The sequence below is a fragment of the Syngnathus leptorhynchus genome, chromosome 18 (assembly GCF_054491065.1).
Source record: "Syngnathus leptorhynchus isolate UIUO chromosome 18, UIUO_Slep, whole genome shotgun sequence".
In the NCBI taxonomy this organism is placed as follows: Eukaryota; Metazoa; Chordata; class Actinopteri; order Syngnathiformes; family Syngnathidae; genus Syngnathus; species Syngnathus leptorhynchus.
Genome location: NC_141212.1, coordinates 6,979,871 through 7,005,716, shown reverse-complemented (window position 1 = coordinate 7,005,716; position 25,846 = coordinate 6,979,871). Strand labels below are relative to the sequence as shown.

The following is a 25,846-nucleotide window of genomic DNA, read 5'->3' as shown; positions in this document are numbered from 1 at the left end:
TCGACACTGGGGCTAATTCTAAAAATTGCCATCAAATGACTCAATCTATCCCTGCTGACCTTTGAGTGGCGCTCGATTTCTTCTTGGATTTCTCATCTTCTCTGCCCTTCTTTTTCTTTTGTCTTTTTTTTTTTAAGCATCACAGAAAAACAGCCGTTGCCTGGTTGTTGAGCTCAAATATCAACAGAGCAGTTGGCGTAAATGTCATCGATGTTGGGTGGAATCACTCTAAGATCCACCCAAAAATCTGACACAGCTGGTGACTCCATCCTTTGAAAGGAAGGAAGGAAGTTAAAACCTTTTGGCGTGTTGCCCCTACTCTATTTTTAATTACCATAAATAATGATAACTTTGAGGATTCTGGTTTGCATTCTTTTTCATATGACATCACACACCGTCTCCCCCTCCTCCCTCACTCACACAGCAGCTGAGAATTTTCATGATGCTGTGGCGATTAGTCTTGTCCGAACTGCCTCTCAGAGCTAAAGAGAGACACATCTCTCTTTCAGTCTGCCGCCCCCGGCCCCTCCCATCTTCCCGTTCACCTCCCCCTGCAGTAATAATAGCCTGGAGGTGCCAGGCCTGCGCCCCCCCACCCCCACCCCTTAAAAATAGCCCCTCTATTTCCTTGCTTTATGTGCACCGAAACTTGTCACTCAAACAGCCAGTCAACCAAGCAGACTGTTCCACTTCGCATGAATGTCAAAGATCTTATGAATGCATATAAAAAAATGTACGGTGATTTAAGGAAAATCAATCCAAAATCAGTTTATTATCCCGTGCGGTTGCTTTTCATTTACAACTGGGCTCAATTACTGACATCGTAAGCACGCTTCAAATCATTTCTCTCAGTTACCGAGCACGCCATCTAATCTCATTTACTTAAGAAAATGAATCAATAATTTTCTGTATATATGTCAATCTCAATTTTCTTCCCCTTTCTAATCGGAGTCATCTCTGATGCCATGTTTTTTTTCTTGATAAGTTTATGTTTATTTTTAATTACTTTTCCCATCCATCACAAATGAGATCAGTTTGATATGGTTTTTAATTTACATTCTTTGAAAAAATATTATACGCATCATACAAGTGAAGATTAGACACACCTGCACGGTACAGCATATCAAAGCAATATTCTGTCTTTGGGTAACTTTAAATTTTAATTGGTATTTACACAGAAATATTAGTTGCTATTTATTGTTGTAGACTGTTAACCGGTGTTGAAGTGTGTTCAGCTTTTCACGAGCTGTTCCTAATATTTTGGTTAAATTATTTAGCAACAGTTGAGTGTTAAAAATTGTAAAAATGACTCACAATAACACACTTTTACATTAGAGCCCCAATTTGCACATCTGTTTTTGTCTATCTTTTTGCAAATACGTACAAAATTTCATTATTTACCTTATGTTCTATGGCAATAACATGATGGCAGAATGGCAGCACTTTCTCAAACTATTGAACGAACTATTGAATGAGAAACTAAACTATTGAACGAGAATTTAATTATGTTTTGTGTACATGGGTCAGTTGCGCTCACATCGTCAGCTAATGAACCAGTCTGGGCTCGGAACCTGATCCAGCAGAACTATCTATAGTTCCTGGAAGTGGGAGGGTGGCTCTCACTCTCACACAGTCTAACCCACTCACTCAGTGTCCATTTGGGGCACAGTTTGAGCAGAGTGTTTGTAAAACCCGAGTGTCCAGCATGCTACAAGTGTGAACGTGAGAACATCCAAGTGAAAGTGGAGACACGGGCGTGTGTATCCAAGGGATCCGAACAATGGCCCTAACCTATCTCTGTCCTCTCGTCCTTATCGTCATCCTCGCCGTCCCGCTTTCTGCTGTGGGACAACGTCACGGAATCAACAATAAACAACTCCGGCATCCTGACAACAGTTTCAGCCCAACCTGCCACCTTGGTGAGGGAGGAGAGCTTCTGTGTGACCAATGTCAGCTTGGATACACTGGACCAAGATGTGACAGGTAACACACACAAACACAAGTATGAATATCTGATTCAAGACCTGCTCTTCATTATTGTTTTCCTCCAGTATCTTTTCCTCTCATCAGTTGCAGTCAATCAATGACAAAAAATCCACACTGATCCCATAATAGCCCGTCAGGTCTTTTCTCTGTCTCTCTTCTTAAGCTACCCACCGCCTTTGAAGCTAACTTTCTTCTTAATGGACAGCTTGTGTAAGCCTTCCTGACAGTATGTTGTCAGCTGTATTGTGTAAAACCCTCATTTGCACGACATCCCAAAGCACATAGTGAAAGTTGATTCGCGCTCACACCGCACATAAAGAAAAATAAAATAGCGAACGAATTAGTTCTGTTAGAAGTCTGCCTAACTGTGGGTATTAGTCTGCATGCTGTGATGTGACTGGATGACACATGGAGTAAATACAGACGAACCCCTTTAGGCATGATGGATTGGGCAAAACACTTAAAGGTGAAATATTGTATTCAGAATGTATAAATAGAGTATAAATACAATAAGTTGCAGTTGCCATGTGTGTCCCCCCCCCAGCTGGCTGGCCTGCATAGTCTGCGTTCCTGACTGTGCTGCCCACAGCAGAATCTTTAAGTCTGGCCTTTTAGTCTTTTTATAAACACCATCAGCCAAAGGGGTGAGGCAAAATGACTGGCTGCCATTCCAGACTTTTAATGGCAGATGGGCTTCGTCGATGTTCTGGAACACGTCCCTGTTCCAGAACACACCAGTGACGGACGAATTTGGACTGGTACCAGAATTGCGGGTGATCCATTTAGTTGTAGTCAACTGTCTTAAGTGTTTCAAAAAATGCTGACACACTTGACATGACAGAAAAAACAAAAATGCCAGACACAAACTGAGAGGAAGCTGGAACTCAATAGGATATTTAATAAATACAAAAAAAGATTGCACATATTCGAACAAAGCTTTTTTTTTTTTTTACCAGGAATGTTGTCAAATGTAGCCTCTGTGTTCTTTATCAAGTGAATCCACTGACAGATAAATCGGCCAAATGTCCTTGTTAACTTTCTACGGGCCATTACGATTTAATTTACCATAAAGGTCAGAATACAAATTTTTTTTGGGTGGTGGCTCACCTGATTGCACAAGTTGAGAGAAAATAAAAAGTGATAGCTTCTTTAAAAGGTCATCAATTGTGGTGGTGCTATGTCTGACGTTGTTCTTATAAATGTTGTAGCTTCAAAAAACACATTTTAAAATGCCAAACATTCACAATTGTCTCCGTTCATCCAGGGACACATATGTGTAACTTGCCGTGTCACCGTGCCCCCCGTGGCCTTCTCATTTTCGGAACCCACAAGTACTTGTATAAATAGTCTCACTTCCCTAGAGCTTCTTTTAAAATGAAACTTCATCAAGATGGGAATAGAAAGAAATGGGACACATTGTCCGCCTAATTTTTACCGTGCCATTAAAGTTTGTTTTTCCCATAACACGCACGCCCGCAAGCACGCATGCACACACATACTCACACACACACACACACACACACACACACACACACACACACACACACACACACACACACACACACACACACACACACACACACACACACACTTTTACACACACGTATGCACACAAAAGCTAATAAAGCAACTCTTTTGAGGGTCAGCGGTAATAATGGCTGTCTGCTCTTGACTCTTTCCCACTCTTTGTCCTTTCCCAGTCTCTCCTCTCTAAACTCAATTTTCTCTCCAATCTGAAGACCCTCCTCTTGTTTTCCTCAAGTCCCCCCCCCCCCCTCCTCCTCTATCAATATCACCCACCCTCAATTTCAACTCAATTCAGCTTTGTTTTATTTGTTCATTTTGCTTCATCCCAGCTGCTCCAACGGGTATTTCGGACAACCCGCAGTCCCGGGAGGTTCCTGCCAACCCTGCGATTGCCACGGTAACCTGGACCTGTCTACACCCGGCAGCTGTGATCCAATCACAGGCCGGTGTCTGCACTGTCGACATGGTTACGGCGGCGTGACTTGCAACAGTTGTGATGATGGGTTCTTTGGCGATGCCGTGACTGCAAAAAACTGTCAGCGTAAGTTTTGTTAATTGTCCAACTTTTTGTCACTCGTCCAACATTTGGACACTGATAAGTGATAAGTGACCCCCCGCTACTAGCGATGGGCGGGTAAAGCACAAAGGCAGCTTCATGAGCCGACTTTGACTATTAATGAATGTTTGATAGTTCTTTGTTGTGTAGCCGTTTTCCCTCCACCCGAGCTAAATGGTTATTGATTGATCGGCCTGATCTATGGCACTACTTCAATGCTGATTGGCTGCTCATGTCTTAGAGATGGAGGTTTGTTATTGAACCCGTGCAAATGACAAAAGACTAGCAGGAATTATTAAAAGACAATAACTCTCTTTCGGTCTTTCTGGCTCTCTTTATCACTCCAAGTCTTAATGAATTTTATTGAGTGGCGCCGCAGAGTTGAGGGCATGTCCATTTGTGTTCCATTAGACTGTAAAAATGCCACAGTTTTTGGTTTGTTTTGAGGTCAGATTTCACATCCCTCCGGTGGACATTAACGCATGGTTTCATTCATTATTTTTCAAAGTGAGCCAGGCAATTGAATGATGTGTCTGAGGATTCAATTCAATAACAATATAACACCAACTATTTTTCACTTCGGGAAAGGTCTTCTGGACATGGTGAGGTAGAAATGTACCATTGCAAGAAAAAAGTGGATACGTAAAAGGTTCCTCCCTTTGACTTAATGATGTTTTGTAGATCAATAAATCCTTTGGGATCATTTCAAAACCGCACAATTTAAACTCAACTCACTTGATTGTTCCTAATGTTATGCAAACGCTATAAAAAAATGCAGAAAAAGCCCACATTTCAGACCACAACAAGGCTTGCATTGTGGCGACTGACAGAATGGAGTCCAGATGGTCCCCCCAAAGGGTGAAACCAGAGGGGCGAGAGACCGAGCGAGCGAGTGTGTGTGAAGTTTTTTTTTTTGTATCCGTGCACTTTTATGCTTCTGTCATCATTTGCATGTTTGGATGTGTAGGTGTGCGCATGTAATGTCGCATGTACGTGCTTGTCTGCCTCGTTGCATTTGTGTGTAAAACCCAAATGTCGTGTTTGGATTGATGTGTCTTTCTCTGTGTGAGTGTGGACATCTGCTGGAGCCTTTTTTTTTCCCCGTCACTTTCTCAGCCCACACTCACGTCCGTCCGTCTGTCTGCTTTGCATCGAGCAAGAGACGAGCGAGTACGTGTATGGCAATGTGAGGCGAGCTACTTTTTCTTTAGATAGATTTTTTTTTTTGTTAGTGTGTATTCGTGTGTGACAACCTCATTTGCCAGATGGAAGCTGTGATGCTCCGGCTTTTAATTGCGCTTCTAAGATTCTGACTGGCGTGTGGGTTTGTGAAGTCTTGTTTCTGCAGTACAACTTAAATGCACACAAGTTTAAATAAAGTTAGGGAGCAAACTGGCCATATATTAAAAAAGTGAAATGCTTAACCTATTTGTACTTTGTTGCTCGCCAAAACAGCTACACCTAGGCCAGGGGTGCTTATGCTTATGTATTGACAGTCTATGTTGCCTTATAAAATACTTTTATATTTTTGCGGCTCCAGACAGGTATGGTTTTTATTTAATTTGGGCCAATATGGCTCTTTGAACATTTTGGGTTCCTGACCCCTGACCTAGGGAGTCGCAACAACCCTTGGATGAAGTTAAAGTTGATAAAGTTTTTAAATAAGCACATTCCTATCATCTTACAGAATTTAACCTCTTTTTTCAAAGAGGAAATATGGCCGTGAAGATTTTGGTTTGAAATAAAAGAAATTCTTTTTATATTCTATCAAAAATACATGGAATGAACTCAGAAGTAATTCTGAATGGAATCTTGTTCCTCTACTGAACAATATTAAGCCTGAATAGAAATTTTTTGCCTGAAGCAACTTAATGGTGCCTGTTTATTATAATATAGAAGCAATTTAAAAACGCCCCCCCCCACCCCGATTCCGTTACAAAGACCTAAGTAAACATTTGCTTATCTGACCTGGAAATCTTTTAAGACTGAAGAAACTATTCACAAATGTCATTCTTATCTAGGCTCGATTCGTCATATTTCTAAAATAAAGACACTTATAGCCTTAAGACTTGATTTAGAAAGAGGGGCACTATGCTTAACGCTGTAATTAAGTGGATGTCAACAGCTAATCCTGCAGACAACCTTAAGCGCATTAAAGTAGTGTGAAGTGTACTCTTAAATTTCGAATAATTGATGCAAAATATGACTCTTCTCTTCCTGTTGCAGCGTGTCGTTGCCATATTAATGGTTCCATCTCACAAGTCTGCAATAAAGAGAGCGGGCGGTGCCAGTGCAGGGAAAATGTGGTTGGACGCCAGTGTGACGACTGCTTGGTAAGTCTTTTGTCATGTATGTATGTATGTATGTATGTATGTATGTATGTATGTATGTATGTATGTATGTATGTATGTATGTATGTATGTATTTATTTATTTATTTATTTATTTATTTTGATGTCACACATGCCCTTGTGATCTGTCTTACGATTGGTCAAGCCGAATTATTGGTGGGATGGTGAGCGTCACAAATGCGTGGCCTGCCGCTGCACCCACCTGGGCTCCGTCTCTCAACACTGCGACGTTGAGGGCCGCTGTCTGTGTCGCCCGGGATTTGCGGGCACGCGCTGCGACCAGCGCCGCCAAGGTTACGAGAGACGGGAGACACGACGCCCAGTGGAGCGCGTCCCCGTGGAGGCCGTGCAAAGAAGATGGGGCGGCCCGGCTCGCTCAGGGGGTTGCCCTCGTGGAGCCTACTGGCCCAGTGCAGCGGTAACACTGCACGGGAGTGACAGCGGCAAAAAGAAGCATGGTTTTGTCGATTTTCTGAGTGAATACTGAGATTTGCAGTTTTGACTAACATGGGTGACCTTAGTATTTATTTATAAGAAGCCCCCAGAACAAAACTGACCCACTTACTAAAGATCTTTGAGTGCCCTTTTGCTTTAGGTGTGACGTTTTCACAGGTTGCAAATGTCCAAATCCTGTGTTCATTTGAGTGACTCGATTTCCTTTGGTTGTGGCCTGACCCAGTTGGATGACCTAAAAGGGCCTTGTTTTTATTTGTTATTCTGTATTCAAGGAAATAAGGACATCAGATGTCTGTCATATGCACAGAAAACAATATTTATTGGCCAAGCATGTTAAAATACAACACACAAGCGACTCTCATTGTGTATAAATGTTATTTATATGCAGCGAACAGTACATGAAGACAATCCAGTGTGCAGTGAACTTTGCTACACATTAAACCCTTCGGAGGTATCGCCCTCTCTTCTCACCTTGCCCGTTTTTATCTCTAGGCTCAAACGTACGGCCTGGCCACAGGTGGACAGTGCGTGCCGTGTCACTGTAACTCCTTTGGCTCCAAGTCGTTTGACTGTGACGAAAACGGTCAGTGTCGGTGCCAGCCGGGTGTCACCGGACCTAAATGTGACCGCTGCTCACGAGGATTCTTCAACTTCCAGGAGGGGGGATGTACACGTAAGCATGAGCTAGATTGACAAGAAATATTTTGTCTGTTTGTTTTGAAATCAGCAAGTGGTATTCTTAAGGGTAAGACAAAATAATGCAAAATAATTTGATATGGTCAGATGTATGGCTCATACCCTCCAAATATTCAACACCCCAGGGAGCAGGTGTGGTAAACTCTATTTACACTGCCTAATATGAGGATTAAGAGTGGCGACTATGAATAGCGCCCCCCCCCCCTTCATATCTCCTTATGAAAGATGTCAAGGATGCCAAGCACAATTGAGAGCCAAGAACATGCAGCACCAAACACAGCCAGCTCAGTCACACAGCTTCAACACAAATGATAAGCTTTGGATTTATTTGCTTTGATGAATAAGATGTTTGTGTTTATTTCATGTTACGGCTAATTTACTGTGAAACAAGTCGGAAGTTAAATCTCTTACTAGCAATGCGACGTTCAATGGTACTCGTGAACCAGGTGGATGTAATTTAAAAATAAATAAAACATTGGATATATTGGAAATGTAAATATGAAATGCACATATTACTTCAAAAAAATGATGCATTATGGTTTTAATATTTCACAGCATGTCTCTGCAGCCATGTGGGCAATAACTGTGACGCCAACACGGGCCAGTGTATCTGTCCTCCAAACACACTTGGCGAGAGGTGCGACCGCTGCGCCCCAAACCACTGGGGCCACGATATCATGACGGGATGCAAGGTAGCATGACCACCAAATGCTCAATGTCATTTATCATGCACAGTTTGGGAACAAAGAAGCCAGCTGGGAAGTACTTGCAAGTCAGGCTGAAAAATTCCAAAATTAGACTGTTACTTTGACTTTTTATTCCTGCATGTGTGTGTGCAGGAATGTGGCTGTAGTGTGGTGGGCTCAGTGAGCCTGCAATGCAACATCAACACAGGTTGCTGCCTTTGCCATGACTCCTTCAGAGGAGAGAAATGCAATGAATGTCAGCTAGGCTACAGAGACTTTCCTCAGGTAAATGATATGAACTATCAGTTTCTTGAATTATCTGGAGTTAGTGTCAAGCTGTTAATAATAATAATAATATCTGGAGTTAGTGTTAAGCTATTATTATTATCCTTGTGTGAAGGCGAAGGCCTTCACACATGTTATTCCTGTCCTTTATTTTTCTACTTATTCCCCCCTCTTTTTTGACGCTAGTTCCACATACTTCAACCGATTCACTCCGTTTAACTTTTAACTTATTCCAAATATTCATGACACCATTGCTTACTTTTTTTTTCACTCCAAAAATTTTCCGTTTTCACAAAATTCACAAATTTCAGGCACATTTTTCCCCATTCATTCTTAATGGCAGATTCAACATTTCACATTTACCTCGTTCCAGTTTGAAATTCACATCATTCAGCACATTCAAATCACATTCCAAAATTTCCAAATTCAAAAATTTCACATTTTTATGTTTAAAATTTGTGCAAAATTTCGCAAAATATCCTTTTTCACTTCTCATTTCTACATTTTTCGATCAATTCAACTCATTTACATCCATCCAGTTTGAAATTCACATCATTAAGCACATTTAAATCACATTGGGGACATTCCCAAAATTGCCAAATTAAAAAAATTCACGTTTTCACGTTTAAAATCTGCGCAACATTTCGCAAAATTTTACAAAATTGCATTTTTCACTTCTAATTTCTACATTTTTCAACCGATTCAACTCATTCATCTATCAACTGTTCATCTTTTGCCTATCTATTCCACACCTTTCCACTTATCAAAAATTCCTAATTTTCAATTTTGAAATTCACACCAAATTTACCAAATCTTGGTTTTCCCCTTCTAATTTCTACATTTTTCAACAAATTCAACCCATTCCAAATTTCAATTGTTCATCTTTTGACTACCTATTCCACACCTTCCCACTTACCAAAAATTCAAAATTTTCAATTTTGAAATCCACACCAAATTTCCCAAAATTGTGTTTTTCCCTTCTAATTTCTACATTTTTATACCGATTCAACCCATTCCAACTTTATTCACTTTGTTCACCGTATGCTTACCATATTCCCCTCATTCACCCCCACTTCCACTATGCTTACCCAATTCACCCTTTCACCCCACTTCCACAATGTAGTGGCCATCTTGGATTGACCCTGAAGTGACCCCAAATGAGCTCAAAGTGAACCAGAAGTGCCCCAAATCAAACCAGAAGTGACCTAAATTAAACAGGAAGTGCCCCAAATATTATTATCCATCTATTATCTGTACCGCTTGTCATTATTGGGCGGTCATCGGGCAGTAGGCGGGGGACACCCGAAACCAGTTGCCCGCCAATCGCAGGGCACACAGACGCAAACAACCATCAGCACTCGCACTCACACCTACGGTCAATGTGAAGTGCTCAATCGGCCTACCAAGCATGTTTTCGGGATGTGGGAGAAAACCTGCGTAGGCATGGGGAGAACATGCAAACTCCACACAGGAATCAAACCCACACCATCCAAACTGTGAGGCAGACGTGCTAACCAATGCACCACCGAGTGACCCTTTTATTTTTATTTTTATTTATATTTATATTTATTATTATTATTATTATTATTATTATTAATGTCATTTTCTGTACTGCTTGTCTCTACCATGCTGCCTTTATTATTATTATTATTTTTTATTATTATTATCATAATTATTATTATCATTATTATTATTATTAATGGAAATAAAGTGTGTATTTTCCTAACAGTGCACCACGTGCGAGTGTAACATCTCCGGATCGGAAAGCGAGACGTGTGACCTTGAGCGAGGGATTTGCGCCTGTGCGGATCGAACCGGGAAGTGCAACTGCAAGGTCTACCTGTGATTCTCATTATGAATTTTTTCAAAAAAACACGATACACATACGTAAATGATAATAAATCTTTTATCTGTTTTTTTTTCAGGAAAACGTGATGGGAGACAACTGTGACCGTTGCAAGCCCAACACTTTTGGATTGTCCCTGCAAAATCCGTTCGGCTGCAGCAAATGTTACTGTTACGGTTTGACAGACTCCTGCATCGAGTCGCAAGGTCTCATTAGGATGTGGGTGAGTTATCATAAATGTTTACATTTTAATGTTATTTATCTTGTATTTGTTTGTTTATAAGTAAAACCAGCCACCATTCAGTTAATATATTTACATTTTTCAAATTGGATACATGTTGGGTTGTCATGGCAATTGAAATAAGGTTTCGCCTGTGTGACCATGTCTCTTGTGAAGTCCGAGGTAGAGTATATAAGCTTAATAGAGTTCACATCCTGTCTTTCCAACCAAATACACTTTTCTTGAGAGCCTCGTATCTACACTTTAGGACCTCAGGGATACAAAACACAAACAACAAAAAAAACCTGCTGAGCACCATCAGATGAATTTTCTTTTAAAACCACTCCACTCAACCGTATCCCAGAGTCAATAATGAACCACTGATATCATTCGCGTTACTGAAATGAAAAATAAAATGGGAGACAGGGACGATGAAAACTACTCCAGGCTGTGGGTAATAATTCAAATATTATTCACACATGAGACAAGAAGGAGTCCAACGGTAACAACGCTTTCCAACAGTGGCTTATTTAAATTCCAGGCTAATTTGAACACGACAAATTGTAAAGTAGGCATAAATCTACCTATGAACAAAACGTGAATAAATGCATCCAAGCTTTATAACACCTTCAGATATTTAAATATTTTTCCAATGCAGGCTAATAATTTTTCATTTTTCGCGTTTTTACGTTTTGCATTGCAGCTAACGCTGAGGCCAGAGCAGACTGTGCTTCCCCTGGTGGACAAAAGCAGCCTTGTTGAGACGCATACAGGCGTAAGCTTCCAACACCCGGAGATCCTCGCAAACTCTGAGCTGGTCACCACGGTTCTTTCGGAGCCTTACTACTGGAAACTACCACAACAGTTCCGAGGCTCCATGGTAGGAAACGTGCCTGTCGAATTATTATTATTATTTTTTTTGTATGTTGATATGGTCATTGAACCATCCCCAACATTAGATCACAGCATATGGCGGGAAGTTGAAATACGCTGTGTACTACGAGGCCAGAGATGAAACTGGGCCCTCCTCATACGAGCCGCAGGTCATCATTAAGGGCGGAGCTAACCACAACATCGTGATGACACGTCACGTAGCTGGACTCCAGATTGGTCAGCTCACACGGCACGAGATTGACATGACAGAGGTATGTTATGTCTTTCAGGATCTCCAAAAGTGTTTTATATTTGTTATATCTTTTGTTTCTGTTTAAAGCATGAGTGGAGGCATGCAGATGGACAGCCAATGTCACGCCAGGATTTCATGGACGTTTTGTTCTATGTGGACTACGTTCTTATTAAGGCATCACATGGCAACCAGATGAGACACAGCCGGTAAAACGCAAATCGCCAATCGGTTAGAAAATGTGACAAATTATCATATCTGAACTAAACATAATTTTTTTGTGGATCAAAGTATTTCAGAGATAAGTCTCACTGTGGCGGAAGCTGGCACACCCACCCGGGAGAGTGAAAAAGCCTACCAAATAGAAAAATGTGAATGTCCAGTTGGGTATTCTGGACTGTCCTGTGAGGTGCGTCTGCAACCGACTAGCCACAAACAAAACAAATAAAAAAATAATATGCTGGTCTCTTTTCAACTTCTTTAGCAAAAATAAACTTTGAGTTGAATGTCGGCGCTTTAAATTGCTGCCAGTGTTTTGCTTTGCCTCGCTGGGATTAGTCTCCTCTGTTCAATTGTGATCTTTGTCAAACCAATTCAACTGAGTCTGGCTTCTCTTCTTAAGCCACGGAGGGCTAAGCCAATTTTTTGTTGAGTGAGGATTTTCTATTGAGACACACAAGCTGCAGCTCTGGCCAGTTCTACTAGGTGATGGTCATCAATTTGTACTTGAAATGTTTTAAAACTAGGTTTTATCCTGCTGCTGGTGCTTACCCAAAAAGGCAACGAACTATCCGTTTTTACTTTCTGACAAACCTGAAGGCGAATAATAAAGTGTAGCTCAACTTCAAACTTTGCCAACAGATGGGCGTCCTGTTTGTAGCCACTGCCGTTATTAAAGTATTTTGAAATTGGGCATTTAGCGCAAGCGGAGGAAGCAGATGGCTCTTTAAAAGGACTTCATTAATTATTGCTGAACACACATGGGTGGCGAGTTACCTTGCATATCCGTGCACACGCTTATGTGTGCGCTATTATGTGTTCAAAAGTCACCAAGGGGAATAACCCTTAATTGGCTTTATGTGTGAAAGCGGAGGTCAACAATCGCCTTGAGAAATCGCAATTTAGGATAATTACGAGCCCTTGAGTAGCGTTTTCTCCGCTGTGTGCGACTTCCATTATTGTTCACGTTTGATTATGATCGTGGGAATAAAGGAAAAGATCTGATGCTCGACAAGTATGTACCTCGCCTGCTTTGTTAAATCTTCACTCATTTGGGGTCTCTCTCTTTTTATGGCCTTCTGTCTGTTTCTACGCAGGAGTGTGCTGCAGGTTTCTACCGCCTTCGCAGCGGCTCGCACGCATCTGCTCCGGCCTCCAGGGTCCCCGCTGCTGTGGGTATGGGCAGCTGCGTTCAGTGCCAGTGCAGCGGCCACTCGACCACCTGTGACCCTGACACGTCCGTATGCCAGGTAGCTTGTGTTTGTGTGCCTGTGGGAGGCGGGAGATACTTTGGGGTGAGGCAACCATATGCCACGTAGCTTCTGGAAAAGAGATTAAGGTGAGGCTAAGAAAAGAAGTTTAATTAGCCTCAGTGTAATTAACAGGTGTCGGTTTATTCATATTTCACGTCATTCTGTCGCTCTTGAAGGTAATTCAAGACAGGGGAATTTGAATTTTACAGTCCACATCAAAAGATGGCGGAAAACTGGCAAAGGTCTTGAATGTAAAAAAAAAAAAAAATCTCAATTCCTCAAGTTTAGCATTTTTGGACCTAGTATGGAACTTCTTTTGTTTTGTTTTTACATTCCCTTTCAGCCGTATTTTATTTCCACCTCCGTTCTGCCTCACAGCCATTTCTCTTCTCCTCGGCCCATTTTCATTGCGCCTTCCATAACAGCGTCATTAGAATTTTCTAACCGAGCGAGCCAAATTGAAAACGCTAAACGAGTTTGTTTCTGGGGTAATTAGCAGTAACAAGGAACACAGGAAGTTAATGGAAATGCAACTTCCTGTTGCAGCTGATTGAAGGTCTCATTTTAATGAAACAAAAAACAGCGCAACAAGTCATGACCCTGCATGGGAGAATGATGCTCCCAAATCTTAGAACCCAAATATTAGGAATACGTCTATGCATGACGCAATGCAGTCCAACCGCTCACTGTGTGTCCATTGTGACACATTTACGTCACACGTAAACGTTTTTGTGCACGGTGTAAAGAACTGCCAAGACAACACGGAGGGGGATCACTGCGAGCGCTGTGCTCCCGGATTCTACGGCGTGGTCCGAGGATCCCGTGATGACTGTAAGCCTTGCGCCTGCCCACTTACTACTCCCGGGAACAAGTATGTATTATTCTGCACTTATTTATTATTTTTTGTAACTTGCTATGGAAGCTGATTAGATAAGCTTGTTTATTGAGGTATAATTGTTAGTTAAGGAAATTTTGATACGTGTTCAACTCTTTGTGCGTGTCCAGTTTTAGCCCATTCTGCGTCAGCGAAGGCTATGATGACTACCGTTGCACAGCTTGTCCAGAGGGATATGAGGGAAAATACTGCGAAAGGTCAGATATTTTTGCAGCTTTTATGTAAAATGTTTTTTTTGTTCTATGTGATTATTTTGATTCAAATTGAAAATCCACAGTGGTAAAACTTGAATTTCGTCGGTTAATGGCTGCTTATTCTTTTACCACCCAGGTGTTCCACCGGTTACTATGGTAACCCTCAGATACCTGGTGGTCGATGCGAGGAGTGTAAGTGTTCTCCGTGGGGGGCATTGCCCGAACCATGTGACCCGGTCACGGGCCAATGCCGGTGCACGTTTGGGTCTTCTGGGAGGTCTTGTGACCAGTGCATGGAAAGGCATGTCTGTGGACCATCTGGGATCATCTGTAAGGACTAACACACATTTGACACTTTATCACCTTTTGTGATTATGAATTTGTATTATTTTTGTGCTAACTAGCCTAAACCAAAATGATGCCGTTTTCTGGGGTGCTTTCCAACAACACAAAATTGCAAATTGCAACACTTTTGTGTGTTCTGCCCGCGGGCGTCCTCCCTCAGCTCTTTTTTTTTTTCTCCAATCGTTTCTTTGTCGGCGCCGAGAACCCGGCGTATTCACCTGATATTGCCATATATGCTTTATTTTGCCGAGCAAGTGCAAGTGAGCAGCTTTTACCCGGTTGCCCTGGGAGACAGAGGGGTCTGCATCAGAATTGAAATTCCACTCATTTAGGCAATAATTTCCATGTCATTTGGAGCTAATTTAAAGTTAATATGATCATAATGGTGAGGCCAATTTAGTTCCATTAGCATGTCTTGATGTGTGTGTACGAGTACGAGTACTATAGAAAAAAAGTTTGCAACACAGATGCTGATAAAAAATTGCTACTAGCTGGTGGCGGAGGTGATTGCGTTCAGGTCGGCGCCTTAGCTGTGCAATTGTGCTAGCGCACCCCGACACCAAACCAGCTGCCCTGTTGCCCCCCCCCCCCCCCAAGATTATGATATGAAGTCCTGATGGGCAATCAGATGTCAGTTCACCTATTTTCAACAAGGTTTGATTGAAAACGAAGGGAGGTTCTGATTTATTTTTTATTTTCTTCACTACAATGGAACTTCTAAAGTGAAACCTGGGCGTTCAACAAAAGTCTGGTAAAAAGACACAAAACTATCAATGCAAAGAATTAAAAAAGAATCACCTCCAGTGATACTTTTAGCATCTCACTTTAATTTGCATTTAATGTGATGTTTTTCAAATGAGGTCTACCCTAGACCACAATTCCAAAAAGCTCCAGGGCAGATTCGTTTTATACTACTATAAAACAAATATTTAATTTTCCTAATTAAAAGATGTCCATAGGCCTACCACATTGGATTTGAATGCAGATTTAGTTGCGGGACATATAAATGACAATATTGGCATCTGCCATCCGCAACACACAGCTCACATTAAGGTAATGAAGGATTTCCCTTTTTTTAGCCTGCACCTGCATGTTACGTGTGTTTTGCAGTGAGCAGTGTGTCTTTAGCAAACATTTAAAGCTAAAGTCTCAAAGATCATCGTCACACACACATTTGGGTGTGGTGAAATTTGTCCTCTGCATTTAACCCATCCCCATGTGATTTTGATTCATCCCCTGGGGGAGAGGGGAGCAGTGAGCAGCAGCGGTGCCGTGCTCAGGAATCATTTGGTGATCTAACCCCCCAATTCCAACCCTTAATGCTGATTGTCAAGCAGGGAGGCAATGGGCCCCATTTTTATAGTCTTTGGTATGACCCAGCCGGGGTTTGAACCCACAACCTTCCAGTTTCAGGGCGGACACTCTACCACTAGGACACTGAGCTAGTGCAATTCTTAATTAAACCTGTAATTATTAATTCATTTGGAAATTTGATACAGCGGCACGTTTGCGCACTGGTTAGCACAGTGGGGCACTGGTTAGCACGTTCGCCTCACAGTTCGAAGGTTGCGGGTTCGATTCCAACTCCGGCCCTCCCTGTGTGAAGTTTGCATGTTCTCTCCGTGCCTGCGTGGGTTTTCTCCGCGTCCTCCAGTTTCCTCCCACATCCCAAAAACATGCTTGGTAGGCCGAATGAAATTGCCCTTAGGTGTGAGTGTGTGTGCGGATGATTGTTCGTGTCTGTGTGCCCTACAATTGGCTGGCAACCAGTTCAGGGTGTCCCCCGCCTACTGCCAGCACGCCCGCGACCCCCGTGGGGACAAGAGGTACAGATAATGGATGGATAATTTGATTTAAAAACAAATATATTCCGAACAATACCAGTACAAGTAGTCAACCCTTGACTAGTCACTGATGCCAATACCAAGTAGTGATACCACTAGTACTTTTAAGACGTAAAATCCCCCACAAAAAAAGTTTGCTGATCATTTCAAGCAATACATCCTAATATAGCGATTTACCTTAAAAAAATTATTTTTCATACTTCTAATTTCTAATTGACAAAAAAGATATGGCTGGTATTGGCACCAATACCGATACCTGGTATCATTACTCGTCTGTAAATACAACTAAGCAAGTGTTTTTACACATAGTTTTTATAGTGATACATTTTCTGTAATATTGTGTGGAGTATGCCAAAGTGGCGTTTTCTGTAAATAAATAAATAAATAAATAAATAAATACACTGTTTTTGCAAAACATACTCGTAAGGATTTCCCATTTTCCAGTAATTTTTTAAAATAATGGATTGGTCGTTAGAGTTATCAGTTTGAGTTGTTTCATATGATTTTTTTCATGTGTGTCTCTGCACAATTCCGCACGCTCTGGTTCTGTCGTAGATTGATAGAGTAGAAGGTGTTTCACTTTTAATTTATCTTAGATTCCCCCCGTCAGAAACTTTAATTTCTGCAATAAATCAGCCGCTGCACTACACGCATGACGCACACATCGTGCTCTGCGTGTGTCTAAATGAGTCCCCTGATGCGCAATTTATGTGCATTCTCAGCCTTGCAGTGTGCGCTCATAACAGGTGCGCTTAGCTCCCTGCGCTGTGTGCTCACACACGCTGAGGTGTTCAATTGATACTCTCATGGAAAGTCCCTAAAGGTTATGACACCGTCTGCTATAAAAACAATAAAAATTCCACATATTGGTAGTTGAAAATATGGAGAAGCCATGCTGGCACATTAAAATGAATTTGAAGCTTTCTTTCAGCAGTACCGACTGGAAGCAAAAAAATAAAAACCAGTATAGCACAGGGTGTTCTCAAAAACTAACTTCAAGTGTGTATGCACAGCGTGCGACGACGAGTGCTCGGGTGTGCTGATCACCGACATGGACCGGCTGTATCGCATCATCACTGACATCACGTTGACCACGCCCCTCCCACCTCCTTACAAGATCCTGTACCGCTTTGAAAACATGACCGAAGAACTCAAGGTGCCTTTTGACCCCCGCATACTTCACATCCCTAATTATAAAATATTAATGAATCATTAATCAATGATTTCTGTCCCTTCTGCAGCACATGCTATCACCTCAGAAAGCTCCAGAGAGATTACTACAGCTGGCTGACTCCAATTTGGGATCGCTGGTAGTAGAGATGGACCAGTTACACAGCAGGGTATGCGTGCTTTTGTTGCTTTCGGAGTCCTGCTCTGTCGCTAGTGTCCCTTCCTGTTGCTCCCGGTTGCTCCCTGTTGCTCCCTGTTGCTCCCTGTCACTCCCTGTCGCTCCCTCTCCCGCTCCCTCTCCCTCTCCCTCCAACACGGGATGGTAGCGAATTGTCTGAGTGAAATCACAGAGCCATGGTTCCTGTTGACTATCAATAATTACATGTACTCATCGGTGATTCATTTCTTGTATTCCTGAATTTTTTTTATTTTGTGATTGTGTATGGATCCCAGTGGATGAGGTTGTGTTTTGTTGTACATAATTCATGTGGTGTATGACAGTGTGAATGTAGACAGTAATCAAAAAGGTCAGGCTACAAAAAAAAAATACACATACTAAAATATTGATGATTCTCACATCATTGTTCATTTGACGTGGGAAGTCAACAACGTGTTTATTTATTTAACATACTTTTGTGTGTGTGGGTGAATGTGTGTGTAGGCAACTAAGGTATCCGCCGATGGAGAACAAGTGGAAGACGATGCCGACAGAATTCAAAAGCGAGCTGAGGTCCTGGAGAAGTTCATCAGGGATACGTTGCTGGGAACTCAAGGTAGCGCACTACCTTGCTTCCATTAATTAATTAAATAATTATCAATGATCAATTCCACACACTCTCCAGAAAACCCTTAGTCGTCAGAGCTAACTTCCTGACTTGCACATTCAAACCTTTTTTTTCCGCTCTCTCTCTACAACACCCTTCTCGCCGGTACTTTCACAGATAACACGCTGTAAAACGTGATTGCTGCTCACATAACTGCGATTATAAAAATGGTTATGTTGTCTGGGGTGCAAAGAAAGTGATGAAACTTTCCGCTCCTCGTTACCGCTGCTGCAAGCTCCCTGGCCTTCTGCCTGATCACTGCGTGATTATGGCTGGGTGTGAAGTGTGCGTTGGTTCTCGGCGGATGATTGAGAGTAGCAATTAGGGACATAATTAGTGGCTATCAAACACACAAAGACTTTAAAGTAATGTGCATAAACACTGATGCAAAAGTACACAAATAATACAACCTACTCATACACTTAGAGATAATGAGGCAAGGAAATACTGTACACATTCGCTGTATGTGTGTGTTTACTGGATAGCGTAATATGATTCCATTCACGTTTTAAGTGTTTAATTGGCTTTTAAATCCCAGCGTGTAATTATACGCCTGTGACCTGACAGACTCAGTGGGACACACGCATACACTACAGCTGTTCATTAGTGTGATGGCTTTGCTTCTGTAATCACGTCATGTTTACATTTCGGAAGAGAAGAAAGGCCGCATGGCTGTGGCCATTTGCGCCCACTCAAAAAAGAAAAACGTTTCAACTTGCTTTGATCAGATCAACTGTTGCAATATGTAATGGATACGAGGCAATTTTTTCACAATCATATTGCAATTTTTTTTTTTTTAACGGTTTCAATCAATCCTCATTTAGTGGATTTACCGCAGTTTATCACAGATTAGGTTTGGATTTCATAGACTTTCATTCCGCAAGAGAAATGCAAATACGGCATCTGCCAAAGCTTCTTCGACTGATGCCGAAACTGTTTGTGCTTAATTCAATGAGTTCTGATCACATGGTGCGATTGTGCTTTTCGTGTGCTCTGCCGGCATCAAATTATTCTCTTTTGTCGTTCATTGTAGATAACGTTTACTGCATAAAAGCTGTACTTGTAGCAATATTTCACTTTGTGTCCAGACCTCCAATCCAAAGCTGACGAGTTGAACCAAATGCTGGCACGCAAAGACGGAACGCCGGAAAAAAGTTTGAAGGAGATAAAGGAGGAAATTCAAGCCATGCTGGCTGAGATGAGAAAACGACAGCTGGGAGGGAAATGGCTCATTGCTGATGAAGAGCTGGAGTATGAAAACACGTGCATACTGTACACATACGTAACCAATTAGATTGTCCACACCCACAATGGCGCAGCCATCTCTTGCATTTCCGCCAGCTGATAATTCAAATCACATTATCTTTCTGAATGCTTATTATTGCGTTCATTTGCAATCCGTATAAAAATCAATGAAATAAACTAAAAGGAAGGCACATTATCAAAGTGAACACGTCCGAACAGCAGTGTGGACTGCTACACATTCTGAAGAACCCCCAACTTTGTGCTGATGAAGTCTTTCTGCCGTTTTCGATCAGTAATCTACTCTCTCCCTCCAACCCGTCCGCCTCTCTCACTTTATCTCTTTAGCGCATTAAATGTTGACGAGGTCGATAAGTTAATTAAAACTATGGCTCCGGGGGGAGACGCAGACATAACGATGCAGAGATACGAGGAGAGGGGTGAACAGAGGAGAAACTAAAAGATGGACACAGTATCGGGTGCGGGTGGAAAATAAGGCAAAAGATAAATCGCCCTTGCCACGCTCTTGTCTTTGAGACTGAACCCTGCACAGAGTTCAACCAAAACAGCCAATAAAACACACATTTCAACCAATGCCTGAAAACTCAGCTACATGTTTTTCATGAACATCATTAAGTCACTGTCAAATGTTGTAAATAGTCACTGTGATCATCTTTATTTTTACTCTTGTTTTCATCTTGCTGTTCCCCCCATAGACTTCATTAATGTTATACCAAGTCCAACAAAACCTTGCATGTATCCGCCAAAAAATGTACAAAATCCTTCGAGTGGCATCAACTGGGGAGAGCGAGATTCTTCTTGTCTCAGTTAATGCTAATCATGCGTTCAGTGACTCTGTGGTAAATGTACAAAATGTTTTAAAGACTCCTTTTCAAAGGTGAGAAGTTTGGTTTTCAAAACTTGATCATAGGGTTTTGTACAAGATGTAAATACGCAAAAAGTTGCATTTAGTTGAATGTGCCAATTGCAAGTAGATACATCATGCATGGTTTTTTTTTTTTCAAATCAATTGTGATGCCCTCTCTCCTTCCAGTCTAGCAGAAGAGTTGTTCCAAAAAGTAAAAAGGATGTTTGGCATTCCTCATCAAGCTACAGAAGACCTAAAAGCCGAGGTACTTACAACTAACAATTTATAAACCTTGCGATTCAACAATCGTGAACTACATTGATGTATTATTTATTTACATTCCTAGATTAATGGCAAGATGTCAGACCATGAGGGCAAACTTCAGGAGGCCCAAGAGCTCCTTCACTCTGCCCGTGAGAAGACCAGACAGACTGGTTTGCTGGCTGGACAAAACCAAGCCAATCTCACCTTCTTGGAGGTGAGATTGAGTAATTTTTATTTCTTTTTTTCTGACTATTGAGTAAATTTTACTTTTGCTATGATTATAATTCCCTGGCTTGTTTTTATTTTTATTTTACAGGGGAGGCATTCTGCAGTCCTTGGGGTGAAACAAGAAGCACAGAAGGTCATTGGGGAAGCAGAAAACCTTCTGGATGACGCCAACCAGCTTTCAGACAACATCAATAAAGAGTTAGAGGCACGTTAAAGTTGTCGTAAGATTGTGCTGCTGAGTGTAAAACATATCCGGTCTAACTATGGTGCCACGTGTGTAGGATGCAGAGGAGATGAGAAAAGATCTTGGTCCTCTTCACGACCAGCTGGATGACAAAGTCCGACACCTGACGGACGGTTTGAGTGGCGGCGGCCTGGCTCATCGTGTACGCGCTGCCGAGGATCATGCGCAACAGCTTAATGAATCCGCAACAATTTTGGATGGGTAAATCGCAATGGAAAATTGTAAAAAAAAAAAAAAAAAAAAAAAAAAGAAAATTGACTCTTTTGTGCTCTTCTCACAGAATCTTAGCCGAAGCGAAGAATCTCTCCTTCAACGCAACAGCTGCCTTTAAAGCATACACAAACATTAAAGCCAACATAGACGAAGCAGAGAAAGAGGCAAAGGCGGCCAAACAGACTGCATCAGAAGCACTGACAATGGTAAGAACCACATAAACAGAAATTTCTACTTTTGCACTCTAAATTTGTCCTTTTCTCTTCTGTGTCTATTTTCCATGCTGAATTAGTATTGGACAAAGAATGTGAATTTTAAAAAAAAAGCTGACAAGTTAGAGGATATACGTGTAGAAATAGTGTAAAGCAGTCCTTCCTCCACTTTGTGGGAATCCATTTAGCAATGCAAAGTGGTCAATCTGACAGCAGAAAGGTCATATGAAGATGACTTCACCTTTGTATGCCATTTTAAAGCTATTTAATTCACGAGTGGTTTCCAAATCCGGAAGTGTTCTTTGTCACTGATTTTGCTATTGTGTGTGTGTCTGCGCAGGCTTTAGGTCCAGAGATCCCAGCGAAGGAGGAAGCTCAAGGTGCCCTTCAGAAGAGTCTCAAGCTGCTTAACCAGGCTAAGCAACTTCATAATGATGTCAAAGGTATTGTGTGCATATGTGCATATACTCAGTATTGAGCAGAAATATAGGATTATGTCTCTCTCTTGTCTCTCTCGCTATATACACACACATATATCCTTTTTTTTTTTAAATACTGTTGAATAAATGTGACCAATTTAGTCACTATTTTTGTGATTTACTCAACCTTCTTTTACTCACAGAGGCAATGTATAAAAATGACAATAAACTGTTAAGTAAGGAACTACTGTATATTTGTACTGCAGACAATGCCGCGACCGTGTCCGGATTGAAGGGCAGAGTAAAGTCTGCAAAAGACCAAACCAAAGACCTGCTCATCGCTATCAATGGAACCATGACAACACTCAACACAATGCCCAATGGTATGACCAAATACGCTGCCAGCGAGCGAGCTGAAGTGACAGTGAAATCAATGAGCGCATGAATGGAGCTCTGTGGCTTTTCTAAACTAGACTTGACACAAGTTCGGAGGTTGGCCGTTCAATAGGATGGATCAACAGTCAGCGTATATGTAAACATTGTCATTCGGCAGACACGACGACCAAGTTGGCGACGACAAAGGCTGTGGCCGCTGAGGCGAACGCTACGGCCATCGACGTCCTGGAGCGCCTCGCGGCCTTGAACCTTCAGGTCGACAGCATTCAGAAGAACTTCAGCCAATTGGCCTATACGGTCAGCGCCGCCAATCAGATGATCCAGGACCCGGATAAAAATAGTAAGTATCTTGTACCGTCGTTATTTGCTAGCGTTATGGTTGAATTGTAAATGTAGAATTGACGATTGTTTTGACTATCTCGGATTGAATAATTCAAGAAAAATTTGTCAGCAATCTTATCTATTTATTTTGTTTCCCTTTACATATTTATCGGATTGAATAATTCAAGAAAAATTTGTCATCAATCTTATCTATTTATTTTGTTTCCCTTTTCATTTTTTTACGTCATTGCTTATATCTTGGCAAGGCTATATCAATGATCATAAACCAAAAAATTTGCATATTGCATTAACAATGCTGTATAATATTTTTAAATCTATGATGGACTCCTTCTGGTAAATTCTGACCATAATAATTTTACTAAAATATTTTTCTCTGTGTTTGTCCTTTACTCCCACAGCCATAAGTATGTATATCTATTTTACCTCAATATAAAAACTCAATGGTGCCCCAATACCACGTTGTATTCAATAATCCAACTGGCCTACACCAACATCTCAGTTCAATAATTGTCGCAATTTGCATTTATTTCCTTTGAACAAATGGTATTGGAGCGCCATACATTCTTTGGATCTGTTTTTTTTTTCAAGCTATCGAGTCAAAATAGCTCCTCCTAATAATAATAATAATGCCTCAGCTCCGCTCCAGCATGAGCTCTACACACACCGCAAAGCATGGAACTCGATTCCGTTTGCCTTTCTCCAGTGTCCATTCAAAATAAATAGTATAGACAAGCTTCTCTTGGAATGCTGAGCTGAGCTGCACTAATTGATTGGCTCTTTCTTTTTCTCCACCTCTCCCTTGCTCTTTATTTATCTTGTCTTCCTTCTCTGTGTTAAATCAATGACTGAGTGATTCAGCCGCTTTCAGTATTTGCCCTCTCTTAGTCACGCGCCGCCTCACCTCAGCAGTAAAGTTCTGTATGCCATGACGTCGCTGATTCCATACCCCCGTTGTCTCTTCAATCAGTCCACGCGGCCGGAGCTAAAGTGAAGGATTTAGAGGTCGAAGCTGATAGGCTGTTGGAAAAATTGAAGCCTATCAAAAAGCTAGAGGACAACTTGAGGCGAAACATCTCACAAATCAAGGAACTGATTAACCAAGCCAGGAAACAAGCCAACTCAGTAAGCAAAACTAGAGAACATTTTGTCAAAACCACATGTGGAATCAGTACAAATTTGACTTTCTCTTTTTAGATCAAAGTGTCGGTGTCGTCAGGTGGTGACTGTTTGAGGAGTTACCGCCCTGACATCAGGAAGGGCAGGTACAACACCATCATTCTTCACATCAAAACCACCACGCCTGATAATCTGCTATTCTACCTTGGTTCTGCCAAATATGTGAGTAAAAAAAAAAAAAAAAAAATCCACTCTCAGTCAAAATAATCCTAAAACCAGCTACACTAAATATGCTAAAATGCATTTATAAACATATATGCATGTTTGTGTGTTCAAGTAAGTCTTGACAATTAACAGCTTTTGGTTGCTATTTGCGTTTAGGTTGATTTCCCCAAAGAAATCAAAGCGTTGCTGCATTTGACTAAGAAGTCTTGAGTGCTACAAGCAGTGTGTGTATGTGACTAAAATTCTCTAACACTAAAACCTTCCGCATGAATAGGCAGCCAGCACGTGTTCACACGAACTTCTAACATTTCACTATTAGTGTGTAAAGCTGGCTAAAAAGCAACGATGCGGCTCTGTGATCTGTGCTAATGAAGAATGGCCGTTCCTTGAAGGGGCGAGGGTGAGAACAAAGATAAGAAATGCGTGTGTGAATCTGTGTCTGCGTCTTCAAACTAGACTCCCTAATAATCTCTAAATGTGCATAATGCTATGTGAATAATAATGCCAAGTGTGAGCGTTATTCTTCAGAAGCATCTAAATGAGAGCATAATCCCTAATAATCTCTAAATGTGCATAATGCTATGTGAATAATAATGCGAAGTGTGAGCGTTATTCTTCAGCAGCATCTAAATGAGAGCATATGCTCCAAAGCCTCTTATTAAATTTTTTTTTTCCTTCAGCTCATCCATAATTACCACAAAATCAATCAAAATACATAATTGAGAAAATCGGCTTAAAGAGGCAGCGATGTTAAAATTCTTGCGACTTCACTGATTCGGTCTCTGCATTTAAGTAACCTGAAAGTTTACACACGTGTTACGATTCTATTTAATCCAAACTTGTTTCAGAAAAGTAATGACCTGTTTGTCTAATATTTTCAGGTTGATTTCTTGGCTCTGGAGATGCGCAAGGGCAAAGTGTATTTTCTTTGGGACGTTGGTTCTGGTGTGGGACGAGTAGAATACCCACATCTCACCGTCAATGATGGGAACTGGCACAGAATAGAAGCTTCTCGGTAAGAGCTGTGATTTTACATCAGTACAAACAAGCTCATTATTTTTCCCAAAAGTGGCATGCCGAACTATTTATGTACGGTTCATACGTAAACTAGGATTCAGTGTAGCGATGCAGAAGACATCACAGCAAACATCACCCAATTAATTCGCATTTTACGCTTTTGTCACATCTATACAGACAGGCAATCATTAAGTTGAATTTTTAGATAAGAGAAAAAAACAAGATCTCAGTGGTTCAGAAATACAAATAAGACGTCTTCACACACACGCCACACTCAAAGTAGAAAAAGGAAACATGAAGCTAGTGGCAAAATAAATAAAAAAAATTAAAACAACTTCAACCGACTTTATATTCCAATATTGTTTTTCATGTTCAGCACAAAATCCTGACTACTACCTGACAACAACCAAAAATAGAAACATAAATAAAACCTCAACCAGAGGACATCATTCCTTTAACGGAATTACATTGTTTCACTCGGGAAATCAAACCTTTGTAGCTTTGCCAGCCGCTGGCTCTCACATTTTTTCAGTAAAGACGAAGATAGTTGTGCACGGGGGTTTAACGTTCCATTTCCCAACTGTT

General features: G+C 41.3%; 1 protein-coding gene across 3 annotated transcripts in view; it reads left to right on the top strand.

Moving 5' to 3' along the window:
• lama2 (laminin, alpha 2) overlaps positions 1-25,846 on the top strand; it is a 74,578-nt gene that overhangs the window by 35,268 nt on the left and 13,464 nt on the right. For all 3 annotated transcript variants that reach the window (XM_085937230.1, XM_085937231.1, XM_085937229.1), the window contains exons 20-50: positions 1,897-1,983; positions 3,843-4,054; positions 6,296-6,402; positions 7,368-7,548; positions 8,127-8,263; positions 8,411-8,542; positions 10,272-10,376; positions 10,468-10,611; positions 11,312-11,488; positions 11,568-11,753; positions 11,822-11,940; positions 12,023-12,140; positions 13,048-13,200; positions 13,950-14,074; positions 14,209-14,295; positions 14,429-14,622; positions 17,495-17,637; positions 17,723-17,821; positions 18,313-18,424; positions 19,564-19,726; positions 20,772-20,850; positions 20,932-21,063; positions 21,166-21,282; positions 21,359-21,522; positions 21,602-21,740; positions 22,087-22,189; positions 22,432-22,548; positions 22,719-22,901; positions 23,871-24,025; positions 24,098-24,241; positions 25,126-25,259. In XM_085937230.1, coding sequence (XP_085793356.1) covers positions 1,897-1,983; positions 3,843-4,054; positions 6,296-6,402; positions 7,368-7,548; positions 8,127-8,263; positions 8,411-8,542; positions 10,272-10,376; positions 10,468-10,611; positions 11,312-11,488; positions 11,568-11,753; positions 11,822-11,940; positions 12,023-12,140; positions 13,048-13,200; positions 13,950-14,074; positions 14,209-14,295; positions 14,429-14,622; positions 17,495-17,637; positions 17,723-17,821; positions 18,313-18,424; positions 19,564-19,726; positions 20,772-20,850; positions 20,932-21,063; positions 21,166-21,282; positions 21,359-21,522; positions 21,602-21,740; positions 22,087-22,189; positions 22,432-22,548; positions 22,719-22,901; positions 23,871-24,025; positions 24,098-24,241; positions 25,126-25,259 — 4,248 coding nt within the window. The remainder of the gene's footprint in view (positions 1-1,896; positions 1,984-3,842; positions 4,055-6,295; positions 6,403-7,367; positions 7,549-8,126; positions 8,264-8,410; positions 8,543-10,271; positions 10,377-10,467; positions 10,612-11,311; positions 11,489-11,567; positions 11,754-11,821; positions 11,941-12,022; positions 12,141-13,047; positions 13,201-13,949; positions 14,075-14,208; positions 14,296-14,428; positions 14,623-17,494; positions 17,638-17,722; positions 17,822-18,312; positions 18,425-19,563; positions 19,727-20,771; positions 20,851-20,931; positions 21,064-21,165; positions 21,283-21,358; positions 21,523-21,601; positions 21,741-22,086; positions 22,190-22,431; positions 22,549-22,718; positions 22,902-23,870; positions 24,026-24,097; positions 24,242-25,125; positions 25,260-25,846) is intronic.